This window comes from Natrix helvetica (genome assembly GCF_964273705.1).
Source record: "Natrix helvetica genome assembly, chromosome: 2".
Classification (NCBI taxonomy): domain Eukaryota; kingdom Metazoa; phylum Chordata; class Lepidosauria; order Squamata; family Natricidae; genus Natrix; species Natrix helvetica.
In genome coordinates, this window is record NC_138552.1 from 243,479,787 (window position 1) to 243,506,247 (window position 26,461).

The 26,461-nt window shown below is 37.4% G+C and overlaps 1 protein-coding gene across 1 annotated transcript in view; it reads left to right on the plus strand.

Annotated features, from left to right (window-relative positions):
- USH2A (usherin) overlaps positions 1–26,461 on the plus strand; it is a 507,951-nt gene that overhangs the window by 210,602 nt on the left and 270,888 nt on the right. Inside the window, exons 31-32 of the mRNA XM_081943929.1 lie at positions 9,919–10,032; positions 15,617–15,778. Of these exons, the coding sequence (XP_081800055.1) occupies positions 9,919–10,032; positions 15,617–15,778 (276 nt within the window). The remainder of the gene's footprint in view (positions 1–9,918; positions 10,033–15,616; positions 15,779–26,461) is intronic.

Genomic DNA, 26,461 nt, shown 5'->3' on the forward strand with positions numbered 1-26,461 from the left:
AAACATTGTGCTTTTTGTAAAAATGTACATCCAAAATCCGAATGTCTGCAGAAATTAAATGAAAAACATAGAACAGACTGTCAACTGGATCAAAAATATGTTGCCTATATTGTGCTCCAGCTTTCCATTCTATGATTTCACCAGATGATTATCATGTCAGTAGAAGTTGGTTTACATAAATATTGTGGGAGTGATGGTGATTATCTTTTTCAAGCCCAACTATACCTGTTGCTCATGCAGATACTTAAGGGATATTTGGCAGACCCTCCCTGTCAATTTTCCTTACTAACATGCAAGGCATGGTGATTCCTGCAATTGCCTCTAAGGATGACTAAAACTAGCTTGTCTGATTTATTGATTGATTGATTATGTGCTACCAAGTCAATGTTGAATCTTAACAATTCCATGCAGTAGATAGATTTTCTCCACAAGAATCTCTCTAACCTGGTATTTCAGGTCTTCTAATGATGCATCAAATGGCACTGTAACTGAGTCCATCCATCTCGTTTGGGTGCCCACTTTTCTTTCCTGCCAAATCTCCAAGCATCATGGCCTTCTCTAGAGAGCTCAGTCTTTACATAATGTGTCTGAAGTAGGATAGTTTGAGCCTGGTCATTTGTGCCTCTAGTGAGAACTCTGGGTTGAGTTTATTAAGATCAATTATAATAACAGAATCTTGCAAGTCTGATTGTTCTGCCTCCTCTTCCTTCTTACATTCCAGTGAATTAGGGAGCATCTGTCTGGGCTGCTTCCAAGTGTCATCTCAATGTTCTGGACTTAAAAAAATGCTTCATCCTTTTTTTGCCTAGGCAACAAAGCTTGTATATATCTCTGTCAAGGTCATCTTCCTTGTTCTTTACATGGAACTCTGATTTTTGTTGGTTGAACTGTTACTGAGCTCTGGGCAAACAATTCATTTGATCATTTTGAATCAGATCAATTATTATTTAACTGAATGACTTTTCTGTGAATAACCAATGTTTTTCAACTTGTTGAAATAAGTGAATGACTGTACCACTCTTATAGTCCCTAGCCTGGTCCAATATGTGTGTTTAGGTTCCCCCCGCCGAATTTTCCAGAATTAAATAGGGATTTTACAAGTTATTGTTCATTTTCTCTTTGTTCTGTTTAACTCACAGGTGATATTAAAATTGCCATGTGCTTTAATTTATTTTGATTTTACAACTATATAGATTGTGTCACAATTATTGCATTTCAAAACAATCATTTTGCTTAGATTTCCTTTTTAACAATTGTTTGGTACTCTTACCATTAGATCCTTTTCTTTTAAACTATTCTTAATATTTATAAGGGATCCCAAATATGTTTTTTTCAAGAGGCAAGTGGACTTTCTTGTTTTTCTTTGAAGATGTTTTGTTTCTTATCCAAGAAGCTTCTTTAGCTCTGGATGGTGGGGAATGGAAGGATTTATACTCCTTGCAGCTGGTGAGTCGTGGAGGCCACTTGGAGGCTTATCTGTGCCCTCAGAATTACCTGAGTAATGCAAATGAGTGTGAAGTCTTCTTAGAACTGCTGAAAGGACTGTGTTGTAGACAGGAGGTAGATGATGTTGAGTCCCTCCCCCTCTGTTGAGAGAGGGCTCTTCAGTTTTGACATAGATGCACTCTTTGATTCCTTTTTCAAACCAGAGATCCTCTCTGTCAAAAATGTGGACTTTGCTATCTTTAAAAATGTGGCATTTCTCTTTTAAATACAGATTGACTGCTGAATCTAGTCCTGGTGGGTTTGTTCTGCTATGTTGTGCCATGTGTTTATGGAGTGTTTCCACAATGTAGAGATCGGCACGTGTTTCACTGTATTATACTGCATATACAACATTGCTCAGTTTATGTCTGGGTGTTTTATCCTTGGGCAAGTTTCTGCCTTAGTGTATTAATGAGTTTAAAATCTGCACTGAAGATCCCCCTAAGCTTTTCAGATATTCCTGCAATGAATGGAATGACAACATTACTTGGTTAATTGTTCTCTTCTTTATACAATACAATAGTAGAGTTGGAAGGGACCTTGGAGGCCTTCTATTCCAACCCCCTGCCTAGCCAGGAAACCCTATACTGTTTCAGGCAAATGGCTATCCAACATCTTCTTAAAGACTTCCAGTGTTGAGGCATTCACAACTTCTGGAGGCAAGCTGTTCCACTGATTAATTGTTCTAACTGTCAGGAAATTTTTCCTCAGTTCTAAGTTGCTTCTCTCCTTGATTAGTTTCCACTCATTGCTTCTTGTTCTACCCTCAAGTGCCTTGGAAAATAGTTTGACTCCCTCTTCTTTGTGGCAACCCCTGAGATATTGGAACACTGCTATCATGTCTCCCCTAGTCCTTCTTTCTATTAAACTAGACATACCCAGTTCCTGCAACCGTTCCTCATATGTTTTAGTCTCCAGTCCCCTAATCATCTTTGTTGCTCTTCTCTGCACTCTTTCTAGAGTCTCCACATCTTTTTACATTTATCCGTTGACAAAACAAGAAAGTCCCGTTGCCTCTGGAAAAAAACATCTTTGGGACAACCTGGATGTCTGAGAATCTTCATAAACATTCCTAAGTGACCAGAAAATGATCAAAGAAGCATATCTCTCTGGTTCTGTAAAAAAAAAAAACCCAGGATGGTTACAGGAGATTATGAGATGGACTGTGTGGAAAGGTTTGCAGGACCTCGTTTGTCTTGCACTGAGTGGCAAAATTCTGTTGCTTCCCTTCTGTGGCCCCTCCAATGACAAGGGCAATCAGCCAAACATACTGTAGATCCCTGGACTTACACTTAAAAATTACGGGCTGTACCAAAAAAAGCAATTTTTCTTCTCTATAGTTTAGTAAGCTACTTTTCCCCCCCTCTCTCAGCTGCCAACCAAGCTGTTTGGCTAGCTTCTGCTGTAATCGGTTCTCCTTCATTATGTTAATCTGTGGGCGGAAAGATTTCTGTCATCTTCAAATCACTTGTACAGCAATGGTAAACACCTTGGCCTGTCTGTAATTGGACAGGTGTCTGCATTCGTGTCACCCCAGCTTTTAATTCAATTAAAGAACTGGCTGTTCTGCTCTCATTACTTCCTCATTTGCTTAGCACTCCAGTCAGTCACTGAAATTTATACTCAGCGCCTGCCTATCCTGCACATAAAGGCAATCCCCTGCTACCATCATCATTATCACCCATGTGCTAATTTATAATGGAGCAAACTTAATTATGCATTGTTATGAAAATATTCTAAGAGTGATGTTGTAACATCTTTGAGAAAACCAACTTACTATAAAATTTTACTATAAAGCATAATTGTCCATCAGTTATAACCTATAGGAGCTGAGTGAACACTGAGATGTATCCTTGAATATGGCGGCCTATTCTATGTTGGCTAAGCCTACCCAGGAAAACCCACATGTTGGAGCTCACTGGCAATGTGCATGGAGTTACCCTTAGTTATATTCTGTATAGTAGAATAGAATAGAATTCACTATTGGCCAAGTATGATTGGACACAGAAGGAATTTGTCTTTGGTGCATATGCTCTCAATGTACATAGAAAGACAAAATACATACGTCAAGAATCATAAGGTACAACACTTAATAGTCATAGGGTACAAATAGCAATCAGGAAACAATACCAATATAAATCGTAAGGGTACAAGCAACAAAATTACAGTCGTGCAGTCATAAGTGGGAGGAGATGGGTGATAGGAATGATGAGAAGACTAATAGTAATAGCAATGCAGTATTTGTATTATAATAGAATAAATTTTAAGATTATCAAAAGTGGAAGGATTCTTTGACCCTTTGGATTAAAAGCAGCATATATGAAAATGCTAAAAAAATATCTGTGATATTTTTTTAAAAAAGTGTGACTTCTGAAGCAATTATCTCTCAAATATTATAATTTACATAATTTATCAAATGCTAATTCTCACCTAGGAATAAACATAAAAAATTGGGCCTAAAGGATTTTTTTTTCCTGCTGTCTAATTTTCTTTTCTCTTTATTTAAAGGGCCAATTACATATACTTGAATCCCACTAGTTACTGAGCATGGAACAAACCAAGAGGAAGGGTGGTTTTTTCACTCTCTTTTTAATTAAATGATACCAAAAGTTGCAGTCTTTTAAAAAAAAAATCCACATGGTAGATTATGGATAGTAAATCAGTTGAAGGTACCTCTTTTTCTCCAAAATGACAGAAACCTTTGGAAGTAAATTAAAAATATAACACAGACATTTTGACACAATGACCCCATGAAACTGAATAATGTCATTTGTTAAATGTGGATGTAAAATGAAGAGTGGGCAGCAAACTGAATTCACACCCAGCAATGATTTATTTATTTATTTATTTATTTATTTATTTATTTATTTATTTATTTATTTATTCGATTTATCAGTTGCGCCCTCTCCGCGAAGGGACTCGGGGCGATGTACAATCAAATATATAGGCATGTGGCATGGAGGAGGTAAATACATCAACATTTAACAATTCAAATAGAAATAAAAGCCACAAAATTAAGATAAATAACAGTAAAATTACAACAATTAAAACAGTTAAAATACCCAAAAGATTTAAATTTACAGTTTAAAATTGCCAGGGAAGTTAGAGAGTTCTAATTAAGCCAGGCTGGCTGGTTGGAACAGGTGGGTCTTGAGTTTCGTGCGGAAGGAGCGGAGATCAGTCGTTGTCCTAATATCTGATGCCCACTTGATATGCAAAGCAAGTTTTCAATTTGATTGAAATAGGCAGTATTCAATTATTATTGTAATTATTCAATTGTATTATATTGTATTCAATTATTATCAATAGTAATATTTAATATCTATTTAGAAAGACAAATCTTGAGGCTTTACTTTATCTAAGGAAAAGAAACGGAAGGAAGGGAGGGAAGGGAGGGAAGGGAAGGAGGAAAAGACTACTATATTGTTTGATGGTAGCTTCTAAAATAAGTTGATTTTCAGGAAACAGATTAAACTAATGGAATATAAAATGAAACTCACATTTTATTTCTTTAATTCTTAATTTCTTCTTATTGATTTAATTGTTATGTATAGGTTCCTATCAGCTCTGAATAGATCCTTCAGTATGTGTAAGTTTCGTAGGGCCAGAGCATCCATTGCCTGAGTAGGCAACCTTTTTTATAGCTGAGGGCTATTAAACCCTTTCCTTTGTGTGGGAGCATGTGATGCCAGATTTGCAGGTTTGCTGTATATCACAAGCAAGGGTAAAGCCTCAAAACACAATTTTCTGTTCTCCTTATTTTGTTTTGAGGGGAAGAAGAATTCTACATTTTTTTAAAAAAAAAATGAGACTTAAAAAACATGTTTGTTTCTTCTGTTTCCTAAAATTAAGAAGAAACTACAATAATTAATTAGGTGAATTTTTATTAGAAGGAGCTTTTGAGGGTTGCAGAAAAGAGGGGGGGTTGTCTGTAGGAGAGAATCTCAAATTTTTAACTACTGAAATACTTCTGTATTTTATCTTTTGCAGTAGATTCTCTATCTAGGATGATATCTCATTCCTTGGAAGCTGACATATCTGCTGGTTTTTTTATAAACATAGTTTCATCTGGAGCAAAATAATGATTTGGGATGTAGATAAATTGTATCAGTGACTTGTTATTTTAAATAATTGATAGCTTTGAAATTATGATGTCAATTTTTAGAGATCAGGTGATGCTAAAACAATTGCAAAGTCCCATTTTACATTTTCATAGCTGATGATGGTGAAAGCGATTCATATTTTGCTACCATCAAATCTGTTCAATTCTGATCAGCTGAAAACCTGAGACCCATGTTAACTTTTCCCCCAGAATGCAAATAAACAAGCTATGAAATCATTAAAAAAAAGTCACAGTGACCCAACGGTTTTTGCATTCTGTGATACAATACAGCCTCTTATAAGAGCATTCAATTATAAGTACTGTATGGCCATTTAATTAGATTGTAAGGAATTCTTTTTCAGTATGTGTAATCTGAGAATATGAACACATTATTTGGAAGTCTGAATCCTATCCACTTTTATACTGACCATAAGAATTGCAGAAGGAAATATTTGGAAGTTAAAAGTAGTGAATATCCCTCGATGAAAAGTGTATTTATTGGTCATCTTAAATAAACAGTGCAGTCCTATGCTACATAAATCTACTATTATGACTTATGTATTTGAACAACCACCTTCCAATCTGTAATTACTCATTTTGTGCAACAATTTGTGGTAGCCTCTCTTAGCTTAACATTGTTTGTATTTATTGGTTATTTAAATTCATTCCAGCCTGATACAAGGACGGATAACAGTAGTGTAGCAGCCTTTAAATACAAATCAGGAAATACCTCCAGAATTATTGGAGAATGTATTGTTGCTTTTTCAAGTGAGATAGTACGATTTGCATCACAAGTTGCTCCCCTAAATACCTGAAAAATATTTCTTGATTCAAAAATTGCACATAGAACAAAAAGTATTCATGCATTTGGTAACATTGGTTAGAAAAATGTATTGCAATATATAAATGAAATCTTCAGGCATAATGGCATGATTTGACAAAATAAATTACAGGTAGACCTCAGCTTACAACCATAATAGCTTCATTCTGGTAAGACCATGATAGTCATAAAGTGATTCGCCCATGTTACCTGCCCAATTTTATGACCTTTTTTCAGTGGTTATTAAGCAATAGCAACAGCATTTATATATCACTCCATGGAGTTTTACAACCCTCTCTGGGTGGTTTACAACACCAGCATATTGCCCCTAACAATATGGGTTCTCGTTGTACCAACCTCACAAACTTAGAGGACTGAATCAACTTGAGCCAGACAGGATCAAACTGCTGGCAGCCGGCAGAGTCAGCCTGCAATACTGCAATCTAATCACTGTGCCGACAGTTACTAAGTTTTGAATCACCATGACCATTAAGCAAATCCATTGGTCACCATGGCATTTTTGCTAAAACACAAAATAACTTGTAAATTGTGGCTGCAAGACTGCAAGATGCTGCAAATAGACATAGATGTGGATGAGTTGCCAGTTGCCAAAAACGCAGACTGGCGGGGGGTGGGGTGGGGGCACAGTCACCGGAACTTCAAAATTGGATCATAAGTACTTTTTCAATCATCCATCATAATTTCAAATAATCACCAAGTGACTAGTTGTAAGTTATGGACTACCTGTAGGCCATAACAGGGAGCTACCGTACATATTTTTCAGCCTGAAATCAGGTTTTAAAATGTTTGCAGTCAGAGGCAGCTCAGTACACTTGTTGTGGTTTTTTTTTTTTTTGCAAGTACCTGTGCCACCAGGCTACCTGAATAATTTAATCTTACCTGTTTATAATGAGCCCTATAATTTTAAGAACTGAGAATTTAGGAATTTTCTTTATTTTCAACTTTTTCTTTTGCCTTTGCATCGCAAACCTAAAGGCAGAGATTATCTTGCTTCTGATATTTGCACATTTGGGGATGGTTTACCAAAGAGTAGAGCAAAAATGCTTTGGGAAAAAAACATTAAATGAAGCTTTGTGCTTCTTGTAAGAAAAGCTTGTTCAGATTTTCCTGTGGCTGCTATTTAGAAAAATGTGCATGTTAGTTGCAATCATACAATTAATGTCTTATCAAGTGACAAGATGCTACGTGTTTTAAAGAACTGCAAGATACAGATAGGAAGGCACCACAGATAGGAAGGCACCAGAGAAGAGCAACAAAGATGATTAGGGAACTGGAGACTAAAACATATGAAGAACAGTTGCAGGAACTCGATATGTCTAGTTTAATAAAAAGAAGGACTAGGGGAGACATGATAGCAGTGTTCCAATATCTCAGGGGTTGCCACAAAGAAGAGGGAGTCAAACTATTTTCCAAGGCAACTGAGGGTAAAACAAGAAGCAATGGGTGGAAACTAATCAAGGAGAGAAGAAACTTAAAACTGAGGAGAATCTTCCTGACAGTTTGAACAATTAATCAGTGGAACAGCTTGCCTCCAGAAGTTGTGAATGCCCCAACACTGGAAGTCTTTAAGAAGATGTTGGATAGCCATCTGTCTGAAACGGTATAGGGTTTCCTGCCTAGGCAGGGGGTTGGACTAGAAGACCTCCAAGGTCCCTTCCAACTCTACTATTGTATTGTATTGTATTTCTACTTACAGTACATGGGCTAATTAATACAAGTAGTGGTCCTTGACTTACAACAGTTGATTTAATGACCACGGAAAGTTACAAGGGCATGAAAAAAGTGACTTATGACCATGTTTCACACTTACAACCATTGCAGTCTCCCCATGGTCATGTGATTTGCATTCAGATGCTTGACAATTGGTTCATATTTATAATGGTTGTAGTGTCCTGGTGTGATGTGATCACCTTTTGCGACCTCCTGATGAGCAAAGTCCATGGGGGAAGCCAGATTCACTTAACAGCCATGTTACTAATTAAGCGACTGCAGTGATTCATTTAACAAATGTGGGAAGAAAAATTGTAAAATGGGGCAAAACTCACTTAACAAATTTCTCACTTAGCAACATAAATTCCAGGCTCAATTATGGTCGTAAGTCGAAGACTACCTATAAAAGGACGTTAAGGATAAAACACTGGGCCCAATCTCATTTTCTCTTGTATGTTCAGACTCATTTCTTCATAGTTTTCAAACAATAAATAATAGTAGTAGTAGTAGGCAGGAATAGCCAACACTCCAGAAGATAGGCTTAAGATACAGAAGGATCTTGACAAACTTGAACATTGGGCACTATCTAATAAAATGAAATTCAATGGTGAAAAGAGTAAGGTTCTACATTTAGGCAACAAAAACGGAATGCACAGGTACAGTTGCTCAGTAGTAGTAACTGTGAAAGGGATCTTGGAGTCCTAGTGGACAACCATTTAAATATGAGCCAGCAGTGTGCAGCAGCTGCCAAAAAAGTCAACACAGTCCTAGGCTGCATCAAAAGAGGGATAGAATCAAGATCACGTGAAGTGTTAATACCACTTTATAATGCCTTGGTAAGGCCACACTTGGAATACTGCATTCAGTTCTGGTCGCCACGATGTAAAAAAAGATGTGGAGACTCTAGAAAGAGTGCAGAGAAGAGCAACAAAGATGATTAGGGGACTGGAGACTAAAACATATGAAGAACGGTTGCAGGAAGTGGGTGTCTTTAGCTTAAGAGAAAGAAGGACTAGGGGAGACATGATAGCAGTGTTCCAATATCTCAGGAGTTGCCACAAAGAAGAGGGAGTCAAACTATTCTCCAAGGCACCTGAGGGTAGAACAAGAAGCAATGGGTGGAAACTAATCAAGGAGAGAAGCAACTTAGAACTGAGGAGAAATTTCCTGACAGTTAGAACAATTAATCAGTGGAACAGTTTGCCTCCAGAAGTTGTGAATGCCCCAACACTGGAAGTTTTTAAGAAGATGTTGGATAGCCATTTGCTGAAACGGTATAGGGTTTCCTGCCTAGGCAGGGGGTTGGACTAGAAGACCTCCAAGGTCCCTTCCAACTCTAGTATTGTATTGTATTGTATTGTATTGTATTGTATTATAGTATCTTTGTTACACACCTATAAGGAGGCTAAATACAAAATAATACAATACGACATCAAAAATTAATGCAGTAACTCACTACAAACCTGTTTAAATTTAAAATCTAAAGTGCAGTTTTACTAGGCTGGAGAGCCGTAACACTGAGTACAGTTATTACAACCTGTATCTGAATAACAATGTATTTCTATAGGATGAAAGTGAAATTGAAGCATCCTGCTTAGATAAAAACCCCTCCGAAACTTCAAGAGGATAGCGAAATTTCTTAGCTGAGGCTCAATGCATTTCTTTCAGTGATAAACAGACAATGTGGAATTAGACTCACTGTTGGGTTAAATTCTCTTAAGATATATCTTCACGCTATCTTTGCCGATTGTGTACTCAGCATGGATCCTTTCTGTTGTAGGTCTGCTGACAGGTTTGCGTCCCTTTGCAAACTATGCTGTAACCCTAATGGCTTGCACTTTGGCAGGCTGTACGGAGAGCTCACATGCCTTGAACATCTCCACTCCACAAGAAGGTAAAGTAATTTCAAAGGTCTTGACTTCCACATTTCAGTCATGAATAATAAAATAGGAAAGGAGCTAAATGCTGCAAAGCCATTTGCTGGAAAACCCCAACCTAATTTGATGACAAAGTGCATTGCCAGACCATAATTGCTCCATTTTTTGGGGGGTGCTAAAATGAATCAAACTCCATACCCTTTAATGACATGCATCTTTAATAGCTGTAATGCAGATTAATGGGCTTTTTAATTGCTGTTACATTGTTCATGCAAGAGCCTTGTCATTAATATGAAGCATCTGAAAGATTAATGAAAGCTTCCTCATTTTACTATGGCTCAGAAGTAAATCTAGAGACAGACTGACTAAAAAGAATTGATTGTATGGCACGGTATGAAATTGAGAATCAAACGGTTGATTTCCATGGTCTCTTTTAACTGCTAAACACCAGCCCAGGCAACAATTATTTCAGCCTGATGGAACCTCAAAATGCCAATTGGGCCATTTATTAATCTGTTGTACTTGAAACTTAAAAGTTACAAGCTTAAATTATAGTTCTGAAGCTGGCATTAACCACAAGAGCTACAAGAAAGAGAAAAAGCTTTGCCTTTATCCTATCTCAATAATGTCTATGTATTGATTAATAATGTCTATGTATTGGTTAATGTGGGGTTCTCAAAAAATATTGCAGGACATTTACATTAAGCATAAAAGGATACATTAAGCATAAAAGCCAGTTTTTAAATTCATGCCAAACTAAATCCCGAGTTTTCCTCATGAAATAACATTACATTGGTTATTTCACTTAGAGTCACTGAGAGTGACATGGGCAGTACCTAAATATGATAAATAAATAAGTAAAATAAAATATTGATTAAAAGTTTAGATAGAATAGAAGGATCTGTCTTTTAGAGAATGATGCTGTATCAGGATCACATAAAATATTCATAAACCATGTGTCAATTTCCAAAGTTAATTTTGTATTCATATTCAATTTATTATAGGTTCAGCTACCACACAACCCAGTCTGAATGTCTAAATGACTGTCTAATAACTGGGACAATATAGAATATAGATGTTCAGAAAAAGTGAAACACATCTTTCCATATAATCTTTATCTCAGTTCAGGAAGAAGGCAATAACGGCACAACAGAATAGAAATTTCCAGTTTCTTATCAAAGTCTAGTTGATAAAGCAACCCCCAAATCTGTGGTTTGCTGCTAAATATTTCTTGGCTACAGACAAACCCAAACTCATGTGATTATATGGGAATAGGTGGTAGAGTCCTTTTCACAGAGGTATCGATTGCTCAGAGCAGATTTATGCATGGCTGTTTCATAAATTTTATCATCCTCCTTTCATCTAAATGGGAATTAATTAGTTCAGACTTTAATTCCAGCTCAAATCAATAGGGAATCTTTAGCCCAAACAAATGATCATGCTTATAAACAAGAGGGAAAGATTAACTCAGGTAAATATTAAAGTTCAAAAGATTTACAAGTTTATTTCATAAGCATGGAGCATAAGGCATGTTATAAGTTTAGATAGACATTTAGCTGAGCAATAGTAGCTCAAGATCTTGAATCAAGTAATCATAATAACTTATGTCTGATTGGAAAACTTTGAAAAGTTCTAGTTGCACTATTTATTTATTTATTTATTTATTTATTTATTTATTTATTTATTTATTTATTTATTTATTTATTTTATTAGATTTGTTAGCCGCTCCCTTTCCTCGAAGGGACTCGGGGCGGCGTGATTCTCTTACTATGCCCCCATTCTATAATGTAGTTGTCCCAATGTTCTTTCATGTCCCCATGGTCTGATTATCAATTTCACAAGTTATGAATCCAATAAATCTACTACCTTAGCCTTTTCACAATATGCACCACTCTAAGGTCACAGAATTTATACAATAATAACACATAATTTGAAACAGAATATTTTGGAAAATTATGGAACCAAAGAGTTGATGTACTTAGCTGGCAATTAATCATTTAACTGATTGGGAACCAATATCTCTGAAATAAGTACTTGAATTTTCATTTAGCTAAATGTGAGATTTTCAGTATTTGGAAATACAATACACCATGTGGAACTAAATAGGTGTAAATATCTAAGTTGGAGCTTGAGACAGATGATCTTCACACATTTCTAGTTTAACATGAATGGAGGAGAGAGCTATTTCTAAAAAGTTTTGGTTTTATGAACATCTTTGTGATCTCTTCCCAGAGATCATTCAAAGTTCTTCTACTTCAAAATGTACCCTTAAATTATCTGTTCAGATAAGTCTTGTTTTATATTCCTAAATTCAGTTAGCATTTCCAAAGTATTCTAAATGCCCTCTGAGGTACATCAATAAATTGATAACTGAATGCTTTGCTATTATTTGTCAATATGAATTAGAGTATTTATGGATCACTGTGAAAAAATAATAATATATAAATATGCAAGAATAGTCAAACTTCATTATATTTGGAGTTAGTTTTCCTAAAATAAATATTTTCTTTCAAATGATTGACATATATTCAAGCCAGGCATTCTATAAGTGTTTGAAAAAAATATATTTATCTATTACTTTCGGTATGTTTATAGCAATGTGGTTTTCTTATTCATTTTTGTGATCTGAGCTTTCTTGGTATTGCCCCTTCCCCCCCCCCCCCCCCCGCTGGCAGAGCTCCGGCTCCTCCCGTGTCCTGTATAACCGTTGTAGAATCTTCTGTTTTTTCTAGGTTTGCTTTATTTTTTTCCATAAAGGCCTGAGCCTCTATGGGTGTATTAATTCTAATTCTTGTCTCCTCCCAGAATATCAACATCCCTTCAGGCATCAACCATCTAAACCACACCCCTTTCTGGTATAATTTATTCGCCAATTGCGAATAGCTTTTCCTTTTCTCCCTAATTTTTTTTGGGATCTGCTTCAAGATGGTTATCTCCCTATCGTGGTATGTCAATGTTTGCCCCCTTTGTACACCCAGAATTGCGTCTCTTGTGCTTTTCCTAAGGAATTTAATATGAACCTCCCTGGGTACATTGTGTGTCCTAGCGTATGCTGAATTCACTCTATAGGCCAAGTCTATCTCCCACTCCATCTGTTGTTTGTCTTTGTGTATGTATTCAGCTAAGATGTTGGTCATAATGTCCCTTATATTTTCCCCATCTGTTTCTATAACATTTTGAAATCTAAGATAAAAGGACATTCTCTCAAACTCTGTTTTCATTTGTTGAATATCAAGTTCTTTGTTACTCTTCTGTAAAACTTCCACCCCCCCCTTGCCTCTGCCACCCCACCCTCCACAAGGTCCAGTCTCTGTGAGTTCTTATAAATTTGGACTTGATTCTCTTTAATTTCTTCCTTCATTTCCTTTAGTTGTTTCTTAATTTCTTCCTGGCCCTGTATGAGTTGTTGAAGCATTTGCAGCAAATCCAACTCTGTACTCTTAGGTTGCATCATTTCTGTAATCTTTGACTGTGTGGCAGGGCTGGATGTTGCAGATGTCAGTGCAGAAGTAGCAAAGCCAGGTTTTCCAGGTGGTGGTCTTTTTGGAGACATAGTTTATAAAACAGAGAAGTCAGTCAGTGTAGAGACTGGACAGCTGGAGAAGTAGAGCAGGCAGATGAGTCCAGGAGGCAGAAAATCCAAACAAGTGAGAGTTTCTTTGGTCAATCTAGCGTTAAGAAAAGGTTTCCTCTCCAGAAGGTTCAGGAAATAGCAATCCACAAGAGATTCTCTGGGTAGTACGGAGACAAAGACCGGAAGCTTGAGTTTTAAAGGTGGAGTCAAGTTTCACAGTTCATGAAGACAACGGAAGTGTGCCATCTTGCCCTGCCAGCTTTGGGCTCAGAGGCATAGTAAAATTTCAAAAGTTCACAAAGTTCTCAGGTCATCAACAAATTATAAAACTAAGTCCAGTGAAAATCACTTTTACAGGGGTGAGGCATCATTAGTTGGCTCTCCCCCCTCCTCCTTCCTCCTAGGGGCAAAAGCAGAATTTTTTCAAGCCGCTTGTCCAAGGGGGGGGGGAAATCCCCCCCTCTAACCGCACCTCCAGCGAAGCTCCGAAAGTTTAACTTATAACCTTGCTGAAAAGTCCATCAATTCAACAAAAAAGGAATGGAGAAAGGAAGCACCTCACCATACCGCCGCTGCTTCCTTCAATTTTACGCTGCCCGATCGGCATGGGGCGAGTCGCAGGCGCGCCCTCCGAAACTGCTCCCTGGTGCCTAGAGCAAAGCGGAGAAGCCCCCACCAGCTGCCGCCGATGCCAGGGCCCTCCGCGAGCCGCTCCCTCGGCAGGATGCCTCTTTGGGGCATCCTGTGCCCCCCCAGAAGCGGGGGAAGCCCACCGGGAGAGCGGGAGCGGGCAAAGACTTGCCCGTCGCCGTAGCCGCCGGAACCGGAAATTATATTTAGAAAATATGTTATAATATATAAGTTGATTGAAAACTTTTATTTCTATATGCTGATTTTACATGATTATGTATTAATGTTTTATATCTAGATGTATACTATGAGTTTGGAGGGAGGGGGCATCTGCCATACTTGCAACTGCCAAAATTTGTATATTATTCCACATACCCTTTTCCTAGTAAATGTTTTTAAAAAACCAATAAATTTTTTTGAAATTATATATATATATATATATATATATATATATATATATATATATATATATATATATATATATATATATATATATATATATATATATATATATATATATATATATATATATATATATATATATATGCAAACATACGTACATAATGATTTTTTTCTTCAAAAAACAAAATCCAATAAAACCATGGAGAAAGTAAGTTTTACCCCTGTGAAGTGTTGGACACAAGTCAATGTAAGCAGTTTCTGTTTGGCAATGCTTATATTGAATGCATAGTAAAAATATCATGTCTGACAACAATCATATATTTCAGCTATCATTTCCCCATTTATCATTCAGCAGGCGCATTGCTAACCAATATTGGACGATGCTATACACAATGATCAAATTGTTTTCTCAAATTCACCAAGTTGACCCATACTGGGAGAATGCAAAAGATACCACGAAGTTTAGTGAATGCAGCTTTGACTTTTGGGAGATTGTCTTCTTTTTATATTATGTGTATGCATTTCACTATAACTGCACATTGTATTATTTCTTACACAGTGCTTTGTACCGTCGTCAAATTAGAAAAACAGAATTCATTTTTAAGTGTGGTTTAAATAGATGTGGAGAGCCAGTTTGGTTTAATTGTTACGGTAGCAAACTAGAAACCAGGAGACCAGAATTTTAATCCTACCTTAGGCGCAAAGCTAGCTGGGTGACTTCAGGCCAGTCACTCTCTGTCAGCCCATGGAAAGAAGCAAGAGTATACCATTTTTGAAAATGTTGCCAAGAGAACTGCAGGGAGTAGTCAAGGCAATCAGAAGACACTGATACAGAATCAAAGATATTTTCTCCCGAAAAAGGGTTAAACCCCTAAAATAAGTGGTTCCAAATCATACAACTCATTTAATCTTTCTTTCTTTCTTTCTTTCTTTCTTTCTTTCTTTCTTTCTTTCTTTCTTTCTTTCTTTCTTTCTTTCTTTCTTTCTTTTTACAGCTCCAGGAAATATCCACCCACCCACTTCTGTTTCATTTCCCACATCTTTATGGTTGAAATGGGCTCCTCCAAAAGAACCAAATGGCATAATCACGCAGTATATTTTATATATGGATGCTGAACAAATTTATACTGGAAATGAAACCAAGTTTATTGTCAAAGGTGAGTTGTAACCACTTGATATTACCATATAGACTTTCACTTAGATTTGCCTGATTATCCCTTTGGGATTAAACTTCAGATGAGTCAAGTGTGGCACATAGTAAACTACTGTTTTCCCCACATTAATTAAGTAAAAAGTGAAGGATTTGCTTTTCTCAGATTTAAAAGCAGTTCTCATCTAGCAATCCTTTTTTCCCCCATTTGATCAGTAAATGATTTATACAGACTAACTTAAATATGGCTATATTCATGTGAGAAATTAAGAGATAAAAAGATTATATTTCTCTTTTAGCAGTCATTGAATGATAAATATACATGTGTTAGAAAGATTATAAGTGTTCCCTGCCACATACACTCAAGAGGAAACTCAGCAATCAAAAACTTGAAGAGTCTCCCTCCTGCCTCCTCCTCCCATAAGCAGTCTAGTAATGGCAGAAAATGAAAACAACAACTAGAGAATTTAGAACTAATTGTCCTAGAAAAGGTCATAGCTAACTACGAAGATCCTTGGAAATAAGTACTCCATTCGCCATCATTTTATTGCATCTTTTGTGAAGGCCTTTTTGATAACTTCATTATATGTCCATGTAAGATGATTATTTAAATTGTCAGGGCCTGCAGTGGCCATCTAGGGAGTCATCTGTGGGGAGAAAGGAGGCAAAAAGTGACACGTGCATCATGCCATCACTCAAATAGCAGAATTTATTATCTTTCATCAAGCCCACAAGACAACCGATGCGCATAAGTGTGTCATTTGTGCGATGCCACTATGTATATTAACTTCTCGGTAGCAATATTAAAGCAAATGTGCAGAGTATTCATGATTGCTTAAACAACGTCATCAAAAACAAGGTCCAGATATTTTTTTTAAAAAAAATCATTTAGATATTATAAACCTAACTTGAATTAATGAGTTCATTACTGGTTTAGGCAGATAGTGCTTCTGAAATTCATTAATATTGCAGTTCAATACTCACTTCACATATAAGCCCGACTGAATTCAATCAGCTTTATTTCAGAGCAGATGTACATAGGGTTGGCTACCTAGAGTGATTCTGATGTTGTTGGTTGGATGTATATATACTTTTCTGTGAAATTGTGGGGTATATGATGTGTCAGTCTCATAAAAAAGAGCACCCAGCAGTGCAGCCTCCCTAGTCACATATAAGACTGGTAGGTAAGGCACTTATATGTTCTACAACTAACCAATAAATCTCAATTTTCTAACATGAGATGTTACCTAGGGAGGTAATGAAATAGCTGCCAAATGAAAATCCAAGTTCAAAGAACCCCTACAATCCAACAAAGAGCAATACATGGCAAATGGAGGCCAACCAAATCTTTCCTGTAAGGTTTCTGGTAGTTATCATATTCTAATCCTGTTCCTTTAAAAACAGCCTTATTACTAGTTCATATTTCTGTATGCTGTATGCTGTAAAACAATTCACTTTCTCACAACAGTTTTTTTTTCAAGTTAAGATCTACTCAGTACATATTTCACTTGTGTGTTTCTTTAAAATACTTTTAGTACCAATGCTTCACAGCTGACTATAAGTGGCTTACAGCAACAATATATAATACATAACATTGTAAGAATTAACACATTATCAAAAATATCAAATAATAAATACAATCAATATAAGCTACAAAAACATCATAAAATGATATTGGAACAATCAAATCATAGTGAAATTCACAATGTTTTAATTTATTGGAGTGTTTAAGCATTCCAGTACCTTATCAATTTCCCTGAAACCAAAAATACAGCTTATATGATCATTTCATCTGTGTTTTGCCCACTAGAAACTTTACAGTTTAAAGAACCTTATTATTAACTGTTACATCAGTCTGGTATATGTCCAGCGGTGGGTTGCTAACCGGTTTACTACCAGTTTGCTTGTGCACACATGCACACAACACTTCTGCGTGTGCACAGAAGCGTGTGGGTGAGTGGGCGGAGTCTCCGGTTGCCGCCACTACCGGTTCAGCCAAACTGGGCCGAGCCAGCAGCAACCCCTCCTCTGTATATATCATATGTGACATTAACTATGCATGCATGAACTGCAGTTCAAAAACTTCCACTACACCATGCATTTCGACTTTTTTTTAACATTAGAGGTATTGCATACAATACTATACAACTGTATACATGTCAAAATATGTAGCCTGTGTTGTTAATGCTAGTAAAATTCATAAAATATACACTGTTTTAAGACTGTCTTCTTTAAAGTTATTTTAAAGTGCTTAAAGATTTGACCAGAGAGTAGAATGACAGAATAATCATTAATGACTCCAGCAAGATTTCAAAGGCTGGGGAATCCATGCCATCATACATTCTGGATATTAATATACTGCTTACTTTCTTGTTCCAACATGCTCTTGTTTCCTCACTCTTTTCTGATCAGGAGAAAAACGAAGCAGAACATTTTAGGCACTCAGTTGGAGTCATGAAAAACCATGGATACATGTCTGTTGTACTTGCAAGTGATGTGTGGTGGTTGTAGGATTCTTAATGTTGCTCAGATCTTGACATTTTAACTGTAGTATTTCCAAAACACAGAATCAGAGAAAATCCTCAGATTATTACCAAGTAATCCAGTTTCACAAAAACTCTTATTTCCTGGATTGAATAGGTTGCAGTTTTTTTCCTGTTTATCCTGTGACAAAGTATTTTGTTTTGAGTTAAAAGATGACCTGGAATAATCAAAAACTCCTTTTGGAATTGGGCCAATCTACTTGAAATAATTTTACAAAGATTTGTATGTGACAGTTAATCAGAGGAACTATTATCACAACACTATTATACAGAAAAGAAATTTTAAACTAAGCATTCTAAAACTTTAAGCAATTAACAATAGGATACTGTATATGTTTTTGTGTGTGATAAATAGGTTTAAAGCCTCAGACTACAGCCTAATTGGATTATATTCCACATTTTAATCTCATGAAAATTCATAAATTCCTCTAAAATCCTTGCAGAGCATTCAAAATTGAGCTAGCGATAGAGATTAAGCAGCCTGACTGGTATGAGGTGAGAGTTTGAATATTCTTTTGTCAAGTGACTAAATACTGAACCACAAAGGAAATTAAACTTGCTTTGCATACATGGCAGACAGGCAAGGTTAAGTTGATCAGACCTTTGAAATCTTGGCAGTAGAATGCATTTTTATTACAAGAACCTAGGCAAACTAAATGATGGTATTAGCATGGCTGGCTTTACATTACAGGTGTCTTCATCAGAATATTTCCACAATGATGGCTTCTAGCCAGGAGGTTACTTAGGGGTAGCAACTGATTCAGTTTTTAATTTTCCTTGGTGCTGCTTTGGATCACCAATTCAGCCATGTGGACCAAGGCAAGTATCTGCCTTGAATCTTGCCAAGGAGCTGTTTTCTTGGCAGCTGCTAGTATGTGTTGATAGTGATGCCAGTGTCTGCTGTTGGCATCTGCCCACACAACTCTTCCCCCCTTCCAACAAGACACAAAGTTGCCTCTAGCTTAATTTGGTTAGTTGCCCTGATTTAGTATCCCACTTTATTTGATTGGTCCTAAACTGACCACAATTTAGTTTGTTGAACAAGATGCAGCTCATGTTCTAATCGTACAAGTCTTTATGCGTATAGCATGTCTGCATTTGTAGTTGATATGGAGCATTTTACAATGCATTCAGTTAAAATATCTTGCCAGGCACATCCCATAAGCTACTAGTGTGTTGGGTCACTACTGACACTGAAAAATGAGTCCAGTTAGAGAACCCCCTGAAGGCTCTTGATGTATACTATAATAAATAGTGCACACTTTAAGTCAAACTTTTTCATTCTGTATTCAAAGGTAATGGATTTTCAGTTACCATAGTAACCTTGGTTTATTTCTAGATAAATACATGAGGTATATACATTTTGGTTTTATTTTTGAATATAAACTACCACATTATGTATTGCTAATAATATGAGAAATAGGATATAGGGTCACATAATGACAGTTTAAACTAGTATGCATTTTTCTTCTGGAAAAAATAAATATTTATCAAATGTATAGATGCAATTAATATTCCCCCCTCCAGGTTTTTCTATATTCTTGTACAATCATTTATCTTCTTCTTTGCAAGACCCCCATCAATCTTTTCTGCATGTGCGTGTTCATGTGCCTTCTGCCCCATGTCTTCTACAAATATGGAAACAACGCTGGTTGTAATTTTGTATTTAAAATAATAATAATGCCTATAGTCAGAGTTGTATTTTCCTGGTTAGATCCAATCTAATTTGCCATGTTTAAATCTCTGTACCTTATGATGTAGTACAGAGGCAGGAATAGGTTTTCTTCGTGGATTGTCCATGCTACTGTCTACCAATCTTCTTGCCTAAATTTCAGATGAAGTGCTGAAAACCACAAGGTATTTGTAGTGCTGCGGCGCAGTGGTTAGAGTGCAGTACTGCAGACTACTTCTGCTGACTGCCAGCTGCTTGCTATTTGGCAGTTCAAATCTCACCAGGCTCCAGGTTGACTCAGCCTTCCATCCTTCCGAGGTGGGAAAATGAGGACCCAAATTGTTGGGGGCAATATGCTGACTCTGTAAACTGCTTAGAGAGGGCTGTAAAGCACTTTAAAGGGGTATGTAAGTCTAAGTGTTATTGATATTGCTATTTAGCTCTGGCAATTTTTTGTGTCCCAGATACAACTCATCATTTCATGGATCTTCTTCAATTCTTTTCTTGTTTGGACTTATCGGTGAATGAGTTTTGGCCTTAATTTTCTTTATTTGAAGGGGCAGTAGGAAGAAATAGTATTGATTCTATGATCATATAAAAACTTGCGTTGTTTGTTGTATTCCATCTCTGCAGGGTTGTCTCTCTTCCCAGAAGATAGATGGAGCTCTACGTTTCTTGAAGGCCCTGGGAAATGTTCTTTTCTTTTTCAGTTTTGGCTGGCAATCCAGTTAGTTAATTGCTAGATTTGGAGATTATTAGAGATATTGATGACCCTTCTTTTTGCAAAATGCCACTGACTAACCATATATAACCCTAACTATATTCAGACCAACGATCAGGTGAGCAATACCCCAATCAAGAAACTGCCAACAAGCCAACAGTAAACAGCCCATCCCCACCAACACTGGCAGGGCACAAGACACTAGGATATAAACTGATAGCAAATCACACTGAGCTACTAGTTTGGATAATGAAGTATCTGCAAGAAAACAAAGAAGATCAGAGAGCACCAAAGACTCCCTTTATCATAAATAAGATTGTCAGGTTATGCTTTGTTAAAAAAATCTATAAAGTACAGCAATTCACTTTCATCAGGATGAACTTCTTGTTTTCACTTGAATTGCTGTTTTATTTCTACTTATGTCTGCATCAGGGGTGGTTTCTGCTGGCATTATTGCTGGTCCGGTGCATGTGTGATTTGCATGCATGCGCAGTTGCCTGTAAATAGGTCTGCGGAGAACATTAAAAATGTCAAAAAAACATGCCATGATGACCGGGGAACTGGTTCAGGGGCATGGCGAGCCTGCAGTCCCTACCGGTTCGGTGACCCAATCACAATTTCCACCAGTTCGCCCAAACTGATGGGGTAGTAACCCACCTCTGGTCTGCATAGTTTGTGTCACAATGTAGTTTACTGGGATCATTAAATTATAAAACTATTCTTAAATTATGAATTCAGATGTATATTTATATGTCATCATGTGCCTTCCTTTGGACTGGCATTTGTTTTGTTAGTTGCGAAGCCCGACCCATCATGACCCCATGGACAATGTTCCTCCAGGCCTTCCTGTCCTCTACCATCCTCTGGAATCCATTTAAGCTCACGCCGAATGCTTCAGTGACTCCATCCAGCCACCTCATTCTCTGTTGTCCCCTTCTTCTTCTTTTTTTTTAAACAAAGTTTTATTGGGTTTTTTTTTTTAAATAAGAAGGAAAAGGGTATTGGAGTAGGTTACAAATTTTGGCAGTTACAATGTGTGAAGGGTGTCCCCGCCCCCCGTACTCATAGTATTCATTTAAACAAATAATTCAATATTATTAATTCAATATTTCATAGTGGTAATTTGTCAGCATGTAAATTCATATAAAAGTTTCAATCAATTTGTATAAAGCCGATTTCCTTATTCATTTTTGTGATCTGAGTTTTCTTGGTATTGCCCCCTCTCCCCCCGGCAGCAGAGCTCTGGCCCATCCCGTGTCTTGTATGTCGGGTATAGGATCATCAGGTATATCTAGGAGTGCTTAATTTTTTTCCATAAAGGCCTGAGCCTCTATGGTTGTGTTGATTCTAACTCTAGTATCCTCCCAGAAAATTAGCATACCTTCAGGCATCAACCATCTAAACCACACCCCTTTCTGGTAAAGCTTCTTCGCTAATTGCGAATAATTTTTTCTTTTCTCTCTCACTTTCTTGGGGATCTGTTTCAGAATGGTTATTTCTCTATCTTGATATTTCAACACTTGCCCTCTTTGTGCACTCAGAATCTCAGCTCTTGTGGTCTTTCTGAGAAATTTAACATGTACCTCCCTAGGAACATTATGTGTTCTAGCATATGCTGAGTTTACTCTATAAACCAGATCCAGTTCCCACCCCATCTGTTGTTTTTCTTTCTGTATATATTCAGCCAAGATGTTTGTCATGGTGTCCCTTAAATCTTCATCATCTGCCTCCACTACATTTTGGAACCTGAGAAAGAAGGACATTCTTTCAAATTCTGTTTTCATTTGGTGGATTTCAATCTCCTGATTCCCCTTCTGCACCCCTTGCACCTCCCCCCTCATCTCAGCCGTCCCTCCCTCCAAAAGATCCAATCTCTGTGTATTTTTACTTGTCTGGTCTAGGTTCGCTTTCATCTCCTTTAGTTCACTTTTTATGTCCTCCTGTCCCTTTAAGATTTGTTGGAACATCTGTTGAAAGTCTGTCTCAGCAGGTTTAGGCTGCATCAATGATGTTAACGTTTGTTGTCCGCTCGGACTTGAAACTGTAGATGTGGGGGCGGAGACAGCAAAGCCCGGCTTCCCCGGAGGTGGTCTTTTGGGTGGCATTATATTGAGCAGTAAAAGTTCAAAGTCAATACAGAGAGGAAATTAAGGAGGGAAACCGCCGAGAGAGTTCAGGAGGCTAGGAGTCCAAGCAGAGAGGAAATTGTTCTAATTGCTTCTGGCAGTAGAGTAAAAAAGTCATTTGTTCCAGGGAGATGCAATTCAACCGGAGATTTGTCTGAGCGTCACAGAGGACAAAGACAGGAAGCCTGAACTTCTATAGGTGGAGTCAATTTTCAATGTTTATAAAGACAACGGAAGTGTGCCATCTTGCCCTGCCAGCTTCGGGGTTTAGAGGCATAACAAAAAGTTTCCAAGGTTTCCAAAATTTTCAGATCATCACCTCATTTATAAAGTTAAAATCCAAAATCCGGCTTTGTTATGGGCGTGAAATCATTAGTTGGCTCTCTCCCTTCCTCCTCCTCTAGGGCCGAGAGCAAAAGGTTTCAAAGCCGCCTGTCTGAGGGGGGGGAATCCCCCTCCCTCCAGTCACGCCCCTCCAGCCAAGTTGAAAATGACTTTAATAACAGCTGGCAGTTTTTTCTTTCCTTTTCTTACGAACAAGCAAGGGAACGGGGGGGGGAAGTTTCCGCCTCACCACACAGCAACCACGTCCTTCAAATCGCGCGTTCTTCCAGCTGCCTCCTCCCGAAGATGCTGCAGCGCCTCCCCATCATGCCTCCCGGTGCCTCGGGCGATGCGGGGCCCCCCGGCTGCCACCGACTCAGGGGATCCCCCGCTACGCCGCCCTTTTGGCAGGAGCCTCTACGGGGCGTCCTGTGCCCCCCAAGCGGTGGGGGGCCCACCAGAAGAGCGCGGGGCAAGCAGAGCCTGCCCGTCGAGTCAGCAGCCGGAACCGGTAATCTGTTGTCCCCTTCTTCTTTTGCCCTCAGCATTCGGCTCTTCTCCAGTGAGTCCTTCCTTCTCATTAGGTGGCCAAAGTATTTAAGTTTCATCTTCAGGATCTGACCTTCTAAAGAGCAGTACTGAGATTCTCCAATAAGGGAATTCATGCAATAATGGTATCACTAGAATAGTAATGAAATCTTTCCTCTGCTACTTCAGAAGAACCATCTAGAAAGATTAAATTTATGTCTTACTTGGTCCAATTTATTGTGTAGTCCAATTTACATTCACTTAATTTGATTGCACTAGTTATTTTTTTTTATAATGCATCATCTTTAACTAGAACCAAATGTATATGGCAAAGAAAAGCTATATAAGGACTATGAGTATAGTATATCTGTCCCATAAAATGCTAACAATTTTGGAATCTAAGATGCAGTTAGATGTAATTATAATGGACATAATAGGAAGCCAAAGGAGCTTAATACATTACCAGTATAATGCTTTCTGTAAACAGGCAGCAGTGCATAAGAAAGAAAATTAAACCAGAAGTTCACTTCATAATTTTTTGATAATTTGGATTTCAAAAATTTAGAATCATTTAGAATATTAGAGAACATTTGCAATGAGAGCATGTTTCTACAACATCATTCTCTCCTCAGTTGAGCTATATTATGTTCTTGAAGCAGCATCATTCCATGCAAAATATTTTTGAGTCAGATTTAGGACAGACTACTGTTTTCAAAGAAATGCTTTTGACAGTTTAAGAAATTGCCTTCAGTTAAAGAACTCTTTGCACAAACTAATTGTTTCTGCACAGCATGCTAACTTGGTTTATTGAACTATAGTTTAATGAATTAACCAGATGGTTCGTTCACATAACATGACAAATTTGTGAACCGCATTTTAGGCTAGTGTTCAGCCAGTATGTCGGTGATGAAATATGATTAAAACAAAATTAGAATGCAGTATTGGTTCAGATTTAAACTTCTAAGTTTAACAGCCACCCCATCCTACCAAACTACAATATCAGCACATATGTGGCAAACAATACCTGTAGAAAGATAGCAGATAAGCCATGCTCTGCAATTACTAAGGAATGGAAGAAACTAATTTTATCAATTACTATGGAATGAAAGCAACTAATATTAGAGAATAAGTAAATTTTAGTTTGGATTGTTTTGGGAAGTATGATTTAGTTAAATTTGGTCTAAAACGCACCCCCTTGTTCCTAAAGCCAAAATAATAAAGCAAAAGTATGATAGCAAGCATGTACTTAATCCACTTTTTTCCCCTTAAATAATCAGTTGATTTTGAGACCCATCCATTAAAACAAGCCGCAGTTTGGTAAAATAAAAATAAAAAATTAAAAGTTGTGTGAATCATAAGATTGCACATAAAATGAAGCTTCAATGGCAAATTATTAATACTGAAGAGAATTTCACTGGGACAAAGAAGAAATGAAGACACATTTTTTTTCTTAAAACATTTGAATATGTCCTTATCTTAAATATAGACATGTTCAGTTTTAAAATTAGAAAGAATATAAAGGGAAGCAAAGTAAATTAGACGTGGATGTAGGAGCCTGTTGCTGTCGTTTCAGCCTCCTAGATCTGGTGACTTAAACAGATGCCGAAAATGAGCCAGTTTCTCAACACAAACGGCTAGCTTTTCTAATGGCTTCAAGGGTGATTTGTGTCCTTCAGCAGTAAGTGGAAACTTCCACATAATGTGTAATATTATTCCTCCTATGCCTCGCAGGAGAATACTGTTAAATGTTAAATCTGAGGCCAGTAATAAACTGCATTGCTTTTGGGGGTGTCCTACATCTGCTGGTTGTGTTGCCATAATTCATTACCATCCTGGACCAGGTAAAATCCCTAGTGCAGCTGGTGCATTTGATGTGATACACCTGTAATGCTCAGTTACAGCCCAGGGGTTAACAGCCAAGCAACAATAATTATCCTGCTATATAGGTCACCGTTTTTGTAATATCCATAATGTGCTCCTTTAGACCGCTGGCATCATTCAAATACAGTTTTTTAGCTGAATTTTATACTGCCATTCATTTATACAAAGTTCTACATTAATGTATTTGCCACTGACAGTAGTTCTAGGATCATGTGAATCAATTTGACACAGGAAATGTTACTTCAGAAAATATTAAAAATTGCCCTACTGTGGAAATTTAGTTTACGGTGGTGCTGTTCTGGGAGAGACAACCAGGGGATTTTGAATGTAAGATTTTTTTTAAAAAAATTGGTCAGGTTCACCAACTGAAATTCAACAGAAGCTAGCAGGAAGTTTGATATGATGTGATTAGATAAGAATCCTAGAACTGTGAAAGGGACTTGGAGGATTATCTAGTCTGACCTACTGCAATTTGTAGGGGGGGGGGAATGAACGTCACCTTATGAAATGGTTGCCTTAAAAATCTCCCAGAAATGAAGAACTAGCAACTTCTATTCCACTGTTAATCACATCTTACTAATAGGAAGTTTTTACTTACATTTAAATGGAATTGAGGGTTGCGGAGGGTAGGCTGCAAAGTGTATCCATTATTCCTGATCCTTTTTCTATGGCAGTGGAAAATATTCCCTAACCACCTGCCTTCTCTTATTCTTTTATCTGGACATTGACATTACAATTGCCTTCAGTCATCTATTCTTCATACTAAATATATTAAATTCCTTCAGCCTGTCTTCATGAGGCATACTTAGATGTGTATGCATCTTCAAGTCACTGATTGCCTAGACCCGTGATGGCGAACCTATTGCACTCATGCCACAGGTGGCACGCGGAGCCT